This window comes from Felis catus, chromosome A1 (assembly GCF_018350175.1).
Source record: "Felis catus isolate Fca126 chromosome A1, F.catus_Fca126_mat1.0, whole genome shotgun sequence".
NCBI lineage: Eukaryota > Metazoa > Chordata > Mammalia > Carnivora > Felidae > Felis > Felis catus.
Window position 1 is genome coordinate 17,462,652 of NC_058368.1, and position 14,318 is coordinate 17,476,969.

A 14,318-nucleotide genomic window follows, 5' to 3' on the forward strand; every position below is an offset into this window, starting at 1 on the left:
ACTCTAAACTTTACAACACAAAAACAGAATTTATGCTGTCTGCTGTGGACAGACAGAAAACTACATGTAAGAGTTAAGACCTGTTTCATCATTTCTTCTCTACACATACCGGTTTGGATGGTCCAAGAATCCGTGCGGCTATTCCTTTGCCTTCATTAGTACATTCTTCACCATCTTTTTTCAAGGGAGTTCCCTATTTAAATAAATACGTAAATATGTAAATAAATATGTATGTATGTATGTAAGTAAGCAAATAAATAAGTAGAAAAGAATTGAGACTTAAAAAGAAAAAATCACCTCAAAGCAAAACCAAAACAAATCCCTCACAGTATTACACTGAAGAAAAGGTTTGAACACGGTAGGGGGTTAAGGACCTGGAGTCCAGATCCAATCCTGACTTGGCTTTAAGACCCTGTTAAGGTCCTCAGCCTTCCTCTGCCATAGAACCCTCACAACACGTACAGGCACCCAGAAGCACGCAATACACATGCGGATGACAGGAGAGCAGAATGAAGTAGGTTTTAATTTTTCCCCTCCACAACTGGAGCAACCAGAAACAAGACTTCCATGCCTAGGTATGTGGAACGGTCAAAGGATCAAAAAGAGTACCTATATTACAATCAAAAATAGATGATAAAAAATGATGTTCTCAGTAAGCATTAAGTGTGATAGTTTATATTACGCAAGAATAAGTGAGACCTCATTCAAGACTGCTATTATTAACAGATCAGAATGAGCTGACAGACTATTACGATGCATCCTCCTAAGGGTGTGTCCCTAAATGGTACATACTAGTAAGGAAGCCAACTTCCAAGATGGCTCCCAGAGGTCCCCACATCCTGTATGCCCTTGTGAAGTTCCCTTCCAGAATGAACAGAGCTGACCTGTGTAACAAATAGGGTATTCCAGCAATGATGGCAATTTGACTTCCAAGACTATGTCCTAAGAGATATCACAGCTTCCACTTGCTTTCTCCTGGATTATTTGCTCTGATGGAAGTCAGCTACCAGGTCATGAGGTATTCAAGCAGCGCTACAGGAAAGTCCTTAGGGTAAGGAACAAAGACCCCCACCAACGACCAACACTAACTTGCCAGGCATGTACACGAATCCCCTTGGGAGCAGAGTTTCAAGCTCTAATGGAGTCTTCTGATGACTATATCCTCATGAGAAACTCTGAGCCAGAACCAATCTATGCCTCTCCCCACTGAGAGAGGCTGTTTTAATCCACTGAGTTTTAGGGTTATTTGTTATAGCACAAAAAATACATACCATTCTTTGAAAAGATTATCTTATAAAGACATTTGAGGAACACTGGTTGGTATCAAAACAAATTTTTTTCCTACAGGACTTCTCAGAGCCTTTAGCATGCAGTGTGACTCTCTAGGAAGGAAACACTGCACATAATTTTCCAAACACACTTAATTGTGAAACTGAGGAACACTGAGAATATGAGAAATGGTCCTTTATTAAGTGCAAATAAGTGCTTCTAACAAAACAAACTCATCCTCTTTTCTGTTTGGCTTGTTTTCTATACATTTGACACGCGTACTTTAACGTAGTCTGAACTTTCAATCAGTAAGGAATCCATGAATTAAGCTGCCAACGTAATAAATTTCCTTTCCTTCATAGAAGCATCATCAACTGGTATTTTCTTTAAATATCTTAACCGTGCTAAATTTCATACTTAGCCACAAGAAGTTTCCATAGTCACAAACATATACTTACTGGGAAAATTCCATTTATGCGACTAGGTTTTCCTTTGGGATATGGATTTCCTGGGATTGTTCCACAAGAAGATATCATGGCATGAGGAGCTTTGCAGCCCCCCTTGAAAGCCTGTAACAAAAAAAGAGGGTAGTGGGGCGCCTGGGTGGCGCAGTCGGTTAAGCGTCCGACTTCAGCCAGGTCACGATCTCGCGGTCTGTGAGTTCGAGCCCCGCGTCAGGCTCTGGGCTGATGGCTCGGAGCCTGGAGCCTGTTTCCGATTCTGTGTCTCCCTCTCTCTCTGCCCCTCCCCCGTTCATGCTCTGTCTCTCTCTGTCCCCAAAATAAATAAACGTTGAAAAAAAAATTAAAAAAAAAAAAAGAGGGTAGTTAAAAAACAAAAAACAAACAACAAACTCATAGGCTAAGTATTCTGGGTATTAGGAAGACCCGTTAAAAAACATGAACTGAGGAACAGCATTAATCTGTTCATACATTCATCAGCACTTACAGTAGGGAACATGACCAAAATTCTTTAGTAAAATCATTTTATTTCAATGGAATTACTCAGGCGGTAACATGTGTTTAATTAGCTTTCTATTGGTCACAACGAACAGACTCCTACACAAAGATATCTCCACAGGTTTTGCAAATTGTGCGCAAAAAAGTTCATTTACTATTTAACGTGTCCCATTCCTCCAATGACCAAGAAATAACATCGTCCAACTCTACAAATGCCAAGCTTATGTTACAGGCGAGGCAAAGAGAGCAACAGACGACACGGACATGGGTCTGCTCTGAAGACACGTGTAACTTGGTGGAGAAAACACAAGCAAGTAACATGGGAGGGACACTGGGTATCCAAAGAGCTGTACTGTTGAAAAAGCAAGAGATATCTGGGCAAACTGCATTCATCATAGTGTTCCATAGTCATGAGACACAATGAGGGATGTTCTGGCTTATTACTGCATTCTCAGCTTCTACAATGGTACACTAACCAGTCTTGAACTCATACTCAATAAATATTAATGAGTGAGAAACACTACATTAGGCGACATATATCCCAATAGACCCATATTACGTTACAGGGGTATGAAGTTATATATGGCTGTATTTTACAGCTACGCACGATGTCACATATTCTGTTGCAGAAGTATATTGGTTTTATAAATTCACTCACAACACATACAATTGGCTATATAATCCCACCCTAAAAATTATCTCAATTTTTGCTTTTTATAAATAGTACCAGGGTAAATACCCTTATATACAAATTGGTATATATTTATTTCCTTGGAATAAATTCCTAGTAATAGAGTTTTGGGGTCAAAAGGCATGAACACTTTAAGGCTCTCCTAGTTTACCTTCCAGAGAAGTTGTACTAACTTACATTGACTAGACAGCCTATTCCACAGAATACTCAGGCCCATGTTACTTCTGAGGAGGAAAAGTGACCTGATCAGAATGCTTTATATGGAAGAAAACAACAGCAGGAAATGCAGCGTGCCTTAAAGAATTTCGTCAAGAGAACCGATGAACAAGCTATTAACATTACAACTGTGGGCTCAGATCTTGCTTCTGCTCCAATAGTTCATGAGTAAGGTGAAGTTTTCTGCTGGCTCTGAGCTTAGCAGAGGCTGCAAGATTTAATGTGCCTCGGCAGTCAGGCCCCAGGAGAGGAGTCTGCATCTTCCTCAAGCGGGTTTTTAGTCATTAATTCAGTTTCCAGCCATCACGATCTTAAGAAACAAATACCTTAAGTAACAAATCAAGTAGGTTTCAGTAAGTACTACTTCTTCCATTCTTGAGATTTTAAAGCAGTAAACTGGAATTCTGCCTCATTATCTATCTCTTAGATCTGATTAATGTAAGACTGATGACAATGAGGGGCGCCTGGGTGGCTCAGTCGGTTAATCTTCTGACATTGGCTCAGGTCAAGACCCCGTGGTTTGTGGGTTCAAGGCCTGCGTCGGGCTCTGTGCTGATGGCTCCGAGCCTGGAGCCTGTTCAGATTCTGTGTCTCCCTCTCTCTCTGTGCCCTCCCACCCCTCCCCAACTCGTGCTCTGTCCCTCTCTTTCTCAAAAATAAATAAACATTAAAAAAATTTTTTCTTTAAAGTTAAAAAAAAAGACCGATAACAATACAAATTTAAAACATCACATTCACAATTACAGAAGATTAAAGGCAAAAGCTTGGAGGCATGGCAAAGCTACTAGGGGATGGAGAATAAATACCGACTGAGGCTTAAGCTGAGGAGCTGAATAGGTCACTCTCAAGCCATTTCCTCATCCGCCAGTACCCCCTTCACCCAGCTCTCATCCTCCACGGACTGTAGGGCTGTCATTCTTGACCCATCGCACAAGAGCAGTCAGGTCATTTGTCACAGAAACACGGGAATAAGACTGTACTTTTTCATCAACGTTCAGAAGAACCCAGTGTTCTATTTATAGAGCAATCTTGAGAAAATTACCTGTTCAAGTACTCTTTTGCACCGTTTCTTCTCAGACATATTTATCCTGAATAAATCTTCAATGGGACGAGAATTCTGTGCATCAACAATGTTTCTACCAAGGAAATGCAATTTAGCTTTTAAGAACCTGGACATACAATACAAAGGCCACAATCTTTACCATACAACTCTACCTGGGTAAGCGTCTCCCCAATGACACAGGGAGAAAAGTGATTATTTCGTTTTAATTGGTGAATATAAACAACATGCTTACATAAAATTGATAAATATAACTGAGCTGAGGCTCATCTGGTTACCTAAAAGTAACAAAGTAATTCAATAAAGAGCACCATTCTGAGATTCTTTGAAAACGTCCCCTCACAAGGAGTAGCAGGAGATCTAAGGCAATAGAAAAAAAAAAAAAACCTATGTGGCCAAATGCATAAGAGTCATGGTTGATCTAAAACTGAAGCTTACCTTGTGCTTTAATTTTGTATTTTTGTGCACATCTACAAAACACTTGTAGGTTGTAAGTCCCATATGTTATATGGTATATAAGTCCCTTATAGCACTTCAAAATGCAGGTGCTTGAAATAAACAGCAACCTACAGACTGTTCCATCCTGCAGAGCAGGCTCTTTTCTCCTTGAGCTGACATTCATCACAGTCACTTACTCCATGCAGCGCTGAGTGCTTTCACATATCTTACAGTATCAAAAGTTCACATATCCTACCGAGTAGGTGAGATCCTTATCTTTACACCCGAGGAAAATAAGGTCCATAAAGAGTAAGTACATATCAAGCCAAAAACAACATGTTGATCAGAATGTGGCAGAACCTAACCACAAACCCGTAGCTTTCTCAATAAGCCTTTCAAACTATTCAGAGTAGGAAGGCAATGGAAGTCACTGAAATGCGGACAAACCAAACAAATAATCTCAGTATGGCCTGTTATTCTCTAAGGTATAACCACGTGTAATAAGTACACTAGATATTTAGATATAAAAATTCAGTCTACACGTTCACAGATTTTATTAGAGTTCCATTTGCTAATAAAATTCTAACACACACTAATGAGTTAAAAAAGATTTAAAAAGTTTTCCAAATTTTCTCCAATGAAGTGACAAGAAAATGAAATACTTACGAAGCTAACAGCTCAAGAGCAACTAGCTTGTCTTTACTGAAGGTGAAACAATTGAGAATATGGACCACTTCTGCTGGGTGAACAGCCACCATTTTCTATTAATATAAAAAATAATGTTGTTTTCAACATGACAAGTTTTCATGCCAGAAATTGCCTTTTTTAGGGAAACATGGTTAAATGTTCTTAATGTAAATATTTGAGGTAAAACTGCTTACTAAAAGTAAGCCCTAACAACCATGTGACTTCAACTCAGGCTTTTTCTACATAACCATTTCAGTTGAAGACCTAAGTTCCCCATGCACTCTTTCTTATCATTTCTCAGTGGATTCATTTATAGAAAAAAATACTTACATATACTACTTTTCTCAGAAAGGTCATAAAAAAGGGGGTATTTATAAATATGGGAAATACTTGGCTTGAGAAGTTAGAAAAAAAAACTACATTCCTCAGCTAGAAGACCAAGTAGTCTATAATCAGGGATTCCTAAAGTGATGTCCACGTGCTGAATACTGTTACTAAGATAGGGTGACAGCAGAGTCACCTCAGGTAGGGAAAGGACAGATTAAACAGTACGAGTGTGCACGTGTGTGAGCAGGGGGAGGGGTAGACAGAGAGGGAGAGAGAGAATCCCAAACAGGGACTGTCAGCGCAGAGCCCTGCTCGGGACTTGACCCCATGAACCGTGGCATCATGATGTGAGCCTAAATCAAGAGTCAGATGCCACCCAGGCACCCCTAAACAGAACTTTACTGCAGAACTTTCTTAGGAGTCTTATAATAACGTGCACTGTGACACTCCAAGGTTGTGTGCAATGTTACATAATTTGACTAGGGTACTTTTGTTTTTGAAGATAAGATTCAGACAATTTACAGATTTATGTTAACAGTGGATGGAATTCAAAGGAAAGTCAATGCCAGATCATTTAGAATCACTGCCCAATAGATTCCTACAATTTAAATTTTTTTTTTTTACATTTCTTTATTTTTGAGAGACAGAGAGAGAGCGTGAGTGAGGGAGGGGCAGATAGAGAGGGAGACACAGAATCCAAAGCAGGCTCCAGGCTCTGAGTTGTCAGCACAGAGCCCGACGCGGGGCTCGAACCCACAAACCGCAAGATCATGACTTGAACCGAAGTCGGACGCTCAACCGACTGAGCCAGCCAGGAGCCCCTAGATTCCTACAATTTAGAGCAGTGGTTTTCAGACAATTTTATCCAGGTTAGCACCAAGAGAATTGGTTTAACTATATACCCTTTTGCAAGTCTTTAAATGGACATCTAAAAACTATGCTACAAGTTTAAATATTTACAAAAATTGATTTATCTTTGTTATATATTTGTAAAAACTTTGGAACTACTGATTTAGTTCACTTCATTTATGAAAATGTCTATTGTATAACCTAATTGTCAAGATTAGTCCTCTGTGAAAACAACCAAATCAGACTGACTTTATCAGAAAAGGCTGGACTCATTAAGTTGTGCCCATGCTAGCCTTTTGCCTCTAAATACCTTAGAATTTTAACTTTAAGGTAGGTCCAAGTAAGCAGGCCTCAGAGCTTTGTCATGAATTTTTCGTCTTAATAAAATAAGGTGAGGTCCCCATCAGTATTTCTTACAAAACCTCTCTGCTTTGGTCTCCCTCTTAGGAAATTACTGGTCTCTTGGGTCCTTGGGGAAAAGATTTTCACCCTGGGGTGATGGGTGGATGGGTGAGATAACCTTTTTTTTTTTATAAAGTTAAAAAAAAAATTGTTAAAGAGGAGAAACACTAACACATCCAGACACTTTCTTTGCCAAATTAGTTTAGGAAGCTAAGGATCTGTAGATTTCCTTAAAGCTATCTGTGCCTGATCCTCCAAGGAGAATCTTCCTACATAGCCAGATACTGTTTGACTTAAATGTCTCCTTTAATTTAGGCTCCAGCACTGTGCTGGCCATACAGTAGCACATGTGTCTATTTAAATTAAAATGAAAGAAATAATACAGTTCCACAGGCAGACCAGACACATTAGGTGCTCAAAAGCCACATGTGGTCAGTGGTTACCAGACTGGACAGCAGAGATACAGAACTCTTCCATCATCGCTGGAAGTTCCATTTGGACAGTGTTGGTCTAAAGAATTATAAATATAAACCCAACTGACTACTGTTCTAAAACTAAATATAAAAGGATAAAGATATCAAAAATTTGAAGGACGCACACAAAAACACTTAAGAATTCAAATTCTAGGGGTGCCTGGGTGGCTCAGTCGGTTAAGCGGCCGGGTCATAATCTTGTGGTTCATGAGTTTGAGCCCCAAGCCAGGTTCTGTGTTGACAGCTCAGAGCCTGGAGCCTGCTTTAGATTCTGTGTCTCCCTTTCTCTCTGCCTCTCCCCCACTCACGCTCTGTCTCTCTCTCTCAAAAAAATAAATAAGCTTTAAGAAAAATAAGAATTCAAATTCTAGGGGCCACTAGGATGGCTCAGTCGGTTAAGCGTCCAACTCTTGGTTTTGGCTCAGGTCATGATTTCAGTTTATTGAGTTTAAGCCCTGCACTGCGCTCCAGGCTGACAGCAGGGGGGGCCTGCTCGAGATATTCTCTCTCTCTCTCTCTCTCTCTCTCTCTCTCTCTCTCTCCCCCTTTCTCTCTGCCCCTCCCCTGCTTGCACTCTCTCTCTCAAAAGAAATAAACTATAAAAGAAAATTCAAATTCTATGTTTTGTTTGCCTATAAATATTTTCTCTTCCAATCTGCCAATTAGGATCCTATGGTTCACAACTTAATAAGGTACATACAATTTAAATTCACAGTTTGGGGAGTCTTAATTTTTTTTAACAATTATTTGATTAATCAAAGTATAATAAAACTTAGGATTAGTTTTTCTAATGCAAACAAATTACAACCTGAGATCAATTATAGAAAACAAGGGGAGAATTCAAGATACTTAAATTCTTCATTCTAAAGAAAAGTTACTTACATGTTGTAATGCTTTCATTGCCTTTAACTGAGGTTCAGCCCAGGAGAAATATCTCAGTAAATCGACCACCTGAAAAAGCAAAGAACTCCTTTAGCTCTAATGATATGTATTCGCCAACATTTCTACAAGATTTGTTTCAGTACTATGAATTACTATCCGGTCCCTTACTGGCACAAATCACAATTTAAGTGCTCAATGGCCATCTGAAGTAGGTAGTTACCACGAGGAATAGTGCAAAAAGAGAACATTTTGATCATCACAGAGACTGGGGCAGCACTGCTACAGAAATAAACAAAAAGTATAAAATACAGGAAAAACAAAGTACCTAAAGTAAAGAGAATGAAAAAGTACTAGATGGAGATAAATGTCAGCTGTATTACGAATGGAAAACTCTAAAAATTTAGTGGAGAGTGACAGTTTTAATCAATCACAAAAGGGTGTTCACTGGTGTAGTTTAGAATAGGTCTGCTATCTCCTGCACTTTTCCTTGAATCTCCAGGGCACGGATCTCGTATTTACACCACAGATGTATTCCCTAAAAGTCTAAGAAGCACCATGAGTTACTCCAGCAATTTGTAAACAGTAGGGCATTTGGGGAACACAGTTAGCCAGGCTCTCCCACCACTACTGCCACCAGCGAATTTCAAATGAATGAGGGAGATACTAGGAGATCTCTTATAAAAGATGAGGAGGGCATCAAGGTCACAACACTGAAGTTCCTGCATAGTCACCACCACCCTTTTCACTACCTCCAAGGGAAATCCAAAAGAGACTCAAAGAGGGAGTAATAAAATCTGGGTTAGAGAATTAATGTGTTAAGGTTTCAATTATTCTACAAAGCAAAATTAATGCTAGAGACTGGAGTGGCATATGAAGAGCAGAAAATACTTTCACTCCTTATAAAGTGACGTGTATGCTGCAAATGAGTATTATGCATATGTTCTTTACTATTATGGGAATAATGGTTTTACTATACATACACGTAGAAAATGCTACCTGCCCCTTTACCAACCAAAAAAACGTCACTATCACGTCTGAGATAGGAAGTAAAACCTTCAATACAATAAGGAGGCTTAGAAGGTCATACTTAAAAAATAGCTTTTAGTTTTTTAAAGTTTTTGATGACTTTAGCAAAGTGGAATAACCACCAAGGGAAGTTTTCTACAAAATTTCACACACACACATATACTCGAAGGAAGAAAAGTTATTATCTATGAGATATTATAAATCTTTGTAAAACATTTAAATTAAGGTGATTTTGAAAAGTAATGGGACAGCTGAAAAACACTCACTAAGTAGACAGCAATACAATGCATGCAATTTGTAAAGTAGCTTTTAGGCATTTAAGAGTCAAAACCTCTGTAGGCTTAAAGTGATCCAAACCTCAAGTTTTAAAAATCTTGAGATAACAGATGAGAAGTTGGAGCATTTACTAACTCCACCTACAGATTCATCCACTGTCTACCCTCTCCACATGCTTACCCTTTCCCAGAACTCTTCTCCAGAGGCACATTTCTCTTTCTGCCCTATTTCTCTATCAAGTGTTTTTTAAGTATTCCTCAGAAATCAGGCCTCTTTATGTATGTTGTGGGTATGCATACATATGCATACACTTTTTAAATTAGCCAACTCCCCCTAAAGCTGCATGAGTTTTCATTAAACTACTATGCTTAAAACATTCTTTGTCTGGCAGTGACAGAAACTACTTATTAAACACCACATTTTGTTTTAACATGTAGTCAATTTTGTAATTACTGACTTATAAATACTGTACAAATTTGGGTATGTTTACCATTAGAAATCTATAAATTCATGATGCTGTGCTCAGAATAAATATTTGAAAACTGGTCTTGGACACTGAATTTTAAAATGTTACCAGGGGCACCTGGGTGGCTTAGTTGGTTAAGTCTGACTCTTGGTTTCGGCTCAGATCACGATCTCACAGTTCGTGAGTTTGAGCTCCATGTCAGGCTTTATGCTGACAGCTGCGGAGCCTGCTTGAGATTCTCGGTCTCCCTCTCTCTCTGCTCGTCCCCCACTTGCTATCTGTCTCTCTAAATAAACATAAATAAAATAAAATAAAAAATAAAATAAAATAAAATAAAATAAAATAAAATAAAATAAAATAAAATAAAAATGTTAACACAGGTGCCCAGGTGGCTGAGTCAGTTGAATGTCTGACTCTTGATTTCAGCTCAGGTCATGATCCCAGGGTCCTGGGATTGAGCCCCTCATTGGACTCCACACTGAGTCTGGAGCCTGTTTAAGATTCACTCATTCTCTCTGCCTCTCTGTCTCTCTCTGCCCTTCTCCCCGGCTCGTGCTCTCTAAAACAAAAAATAAAATAAAGTTAATATATGATATTGCAGTGAAAGTAGGTATGTTTGTAAAACACTCTAACTATACACTAGGTAAAATTTTCTTCCCAAATGGAAAGCTTCTAAAGTTTCTGAATAAATACAGCAACAAACTAAAAGCAATTCTGAACTTGACCAGCAAGTAAATAGACATTAACCAGAATATCAGAGTGAAAAAAGATCTTTGTATACACAAATACCTGTTCACTAGAGAAATATCCATGCACATATTCAATTGCTTTTAATTTGTACTCTGTCAGAACAGCCTAAGAAAGGAAAAAGAAAAACAGCATTAGCATATGTAAGCTAAATAGTAACATGCAGACGTCAAAAGTGCCTAAGCAACATGGCAGCCCTTCTTCAGCCCCAGCACAGGCAGCGAAAGTCACTGGGGTGACGTGACATTCTACCTTCCAGGTTCCGTGCAGTAAGGGATACATTGAGACAGCAGGAAAACCTCCTGAGTCTCCCTACTCACTCCTACCAGGAAAAGGAACAAAGCTGTAAGAGGCAAGCGTTGACATTAATAGAAATTCCATACAGAATTCTTGTTAATGTTATTAGAGTTTCAGAACATCCCCAATTCAACCAAACTGTCATTTTTAAGAAGCCTAATTATATCAAACATTATTCACGCATTCATGCATCAATTATTGAGCAGCTATTATGTGCTGAGTGATAGAGAAACATGAATGACAAGGTCTGGTCAGGTTCTCAGTACTTCCACTGGAATGTTAAGACCCCAAGGAGCCAAAAAGGGCCCTCAATTCAATCTGTGTGCCTGCTACTAACTGGCCTTGTGGCCTCTGAAAGGCATTTTAATTAGCTTGAGAACCTTTTTAACCATAAAAAGGGAACAACATTCACTACCCACCTCAGAGTTACTGTGAAAATTAAAATAGTCAATAGTAGATCTGACACATAATAGTACTAAGTTATGGTTCCTTTCCTCACAGGGCCTCTATCAATGGGAAGTTCAGAGAGAAAGTATGGTGGTCTTGACCCAGCACTATTCAGAACCAGCTAAAATCACATATGTTGTCCTTGCAACTGTTTGCCAAATTTAGAGATGGAAACAACCATAATTTGGTAGCTACTAATCATTAAAAATCAACTAAACCCTTTGTACTACAAAACAATATTTGTATTTGGTATATATATCATTTTGCTAGGAGAAAACATGACCAGTTTACTGAAAGAAACATCCAGGTTGCCCAGTAGTTTTTCACTGAAAAGGGAAGTGAGGAAGAGAGAATGGGACTCTGGGTAAGGTACTCTTACTGTTGAGATGTAATCTCGGGAAGCGATTACCTGGTTTAAACCAATTTATATCTACAAAGTCTGAAAGCAATTTTTTTAAAAAACAATAGTAATTCTCATTTAGATATGCCTACGTTTTTATCCCATTTTAACAGACTTAAGACAATGCTGATATATCTAATTTGCTTGCAGACCAAAAATAAGGATTTAAATAAGAAAGTAAATTGCTATCTCATGTATGACTTTGATCTCTGGAAAATATCCTATTCCCCTCATTAGTATTTGTGTGTGTGTGTGTGTGTGTGTGTGTGTGTGTGTGATCTTTTCACAACATAGAAGGGAGAGATTTTGCAAATTGCAACCTATAACTTCCAAAAGTAGAAATCTCCTTGGTCTACTTGAACCCACAAATTACTTCCTCATAAACAGTAAATATCAGCTCGTAAACAAATTGTTACAAATTCTATACATATAGTTGACAACCTGACATTTTAATGCAAATTTTAATTGGACAAGCTGGATTTGCAAAAGCTGAAATTTTGACCAAAAACAACATTCAATATCACCCAACATGTAAATTTAACCTAATATGCGAATTTGAAAAACAGTTTTAGGACAGATGAAGAAAACCAACACTTTGCTTTATAGAAAATGCAGAAAAACAGCATGTCTACAGGCAATTTCATTCATCTCATAAGCTGAAATAAATCAATCACCAGAGCATAAAGTAACAAATCCTACCCTGTCAGTCAAGGGTCTTAAAGGTTTGGAAATGGCCACAAGTTCTAAGCAAAACACTCAGTATTAGCATACTAATGGTACAGATGGTCCTTCCAGATCTAATTATGTAAACACTTTGGTGCTTTAAGTATTTACTGGGCTCAAGGCTACATTCCAAATATTTTTGCTGTTTGGTTCATTCTGGGGAGGTCGGTTACATACAACAGCCTCGAAAAGAAGCAAAAACTTAGAAAACAGGAAGAAAAAAAGTGTTGAAATTCAAGTTATTGAAGCCCATTCCTAAGAATATGACTTTAAACCTAATACATTTGGACATTGTGTCCGTCCAGGCAACACATAGCCTATCTTCAGATTTGAAAAACCTGCCATGAGAATTCCCATTAAAGAAATTTTATACGTATTATCTCTTAATTGTCAGTCTCAGGTTACTGAAAGATGAGATAAAAACTTAAATATTAAATCACTTTTCCGCCAAGTACAGAGCTATTAGATTTGTAGAGCCGGCTTCCGAACGAGTATTCTTTGAATATATTTTCCACAATACCGCACTGATCGTCAAATTTAGCATTAACAACTTAATTTCTATTTGTATCGTGAAATATATCGCGATACAAGCTCCCGCAGTGTACATTAAAAATTCCCACCAATTTTGCAATCCTAAAAACTCGCATTTTGCACCATCGGCACGCGGTCCTTCAAAGAGAATTAACTACGAGAATTCGTAGCTCATAGATTGATTTAAGGCATTAAGTGAAATTACCTTTCTAATTTCATCCAACACCGTTTCAAAGGACTTTTTGTCCATCTTGGTTAGTTTCGACGTGGTTTTACACAGTTGCACTTTCAATCACAAAATGTTCATCCCTGGTCTGCTCTTATAGTAAAAACGTTTATAGCTGAGGAGGAAAGACTCCAGGAGCAAGAAAAAGGATGCAAAGAGGTAGAGAGTACTTCAAACTCTGCAAAAATTTCTAAAAATGGACACTTATAAAAACTTTTTATTAAAAGCAAAAACCGCCAGACTTTCTCAGCTTCAGGACACCTCGGGGAAGAGTCCGGTGCTCTCGGAGTCCTGCAAAGAAGCCCAGGGCTTGGCAGCCGGAGCTGAGCTTCGGTCCCCTGCAACTGAAGGCCAGGCGCCGCCGGGGAAAGGTCGTGAAGCCGCTCTCCCGAGTGGAGCGGCCGGGAGAGCAGATGCACCTGCGCCCCGGATCCTGCGGGCGGCGAAGAAGGAGGTACCGGCCTCTCAACCCGCACCGGCGCCTAGGCCGCCGGCCGCCGCCCCTCACCGCGGCGCATGGCCCGACTTGCGTTCAACCCCAGCAGCTGCGCTGGCTCCTGGGTCCCGTAGCCCGGGCAGCGGAGGCCGGGCAGGCTCTTTGTTACCAGCTGCCACGGCTTCCGGGAGCGGGCCGGCAGCCGGAGAGCACCGGGAGCCGGGCGAGGGGGCCCACACTCTCCGGTAGGGGGACTCCCGAATACCGCGGCGCCCACGGCGTCTAGAGCCCTTCCTGGTTACCCCTACAGCTCCCACCGGCTCCTGGGGGCCTTTAAAGAAGCTCGTCGCGCCCCTGTAAACCCAACTCTGCGCCGAGAACTTAGGCCTCTCTTTCCCGAAAGCCAAAGGAGGGGTCCTGGTGTGGGAACGTAGGTGTCTACAGCAAATGCCTGGATTCCTCAGAATCGGAGGTAGCAGAAATCTTTCTC

At 39.7% G+C, this 14,318-nt stretch overlaps 1 protein-coding gene across 1 annotated transcript in view; it reads right to left on the bottom strand.

Moving 5' to 3' along the window:
• PROSER1 (proline and serine rich 1) overlaps positions 1–14,243 on the bottom strand; it is a 28,298-nt gene extending 14,055 nt beyond the window's left edge. The window contains exons 1-7 of the mRNA XM_023251008.2: positions 13,372–14,243; positions 10,811–10,876; positions 8,254–8,322; positions 5,300–5,394; positions 4,178–4,271; positions 1,728–1,838; positions 110–193 (exon numbers count right to left, since the gene is read on the bottom strand). Coding sequence (XP_023106776.1) covers positions 110–193; positions 1,728–1,838; positions 4,178–4,271; positions 5,300–5,394; positions 8,254–8,322; positions 10,811–10,876; positions 13,372–13,416 — 564 coding nt within the window. The 5' untranslated portion in view covers positions 13,417–14,243. The remainder of the gene's footprint in view (positions 1–109; positions 194–1,727; positions 1,839–4,177; positions 4,272–5,299; positions 5,395–8,253; positions 8,323–10,810; positions 10,877–13,371) is intronic.
• Positions 14,244–14,318: the final 75 nt, after the last annotated feature.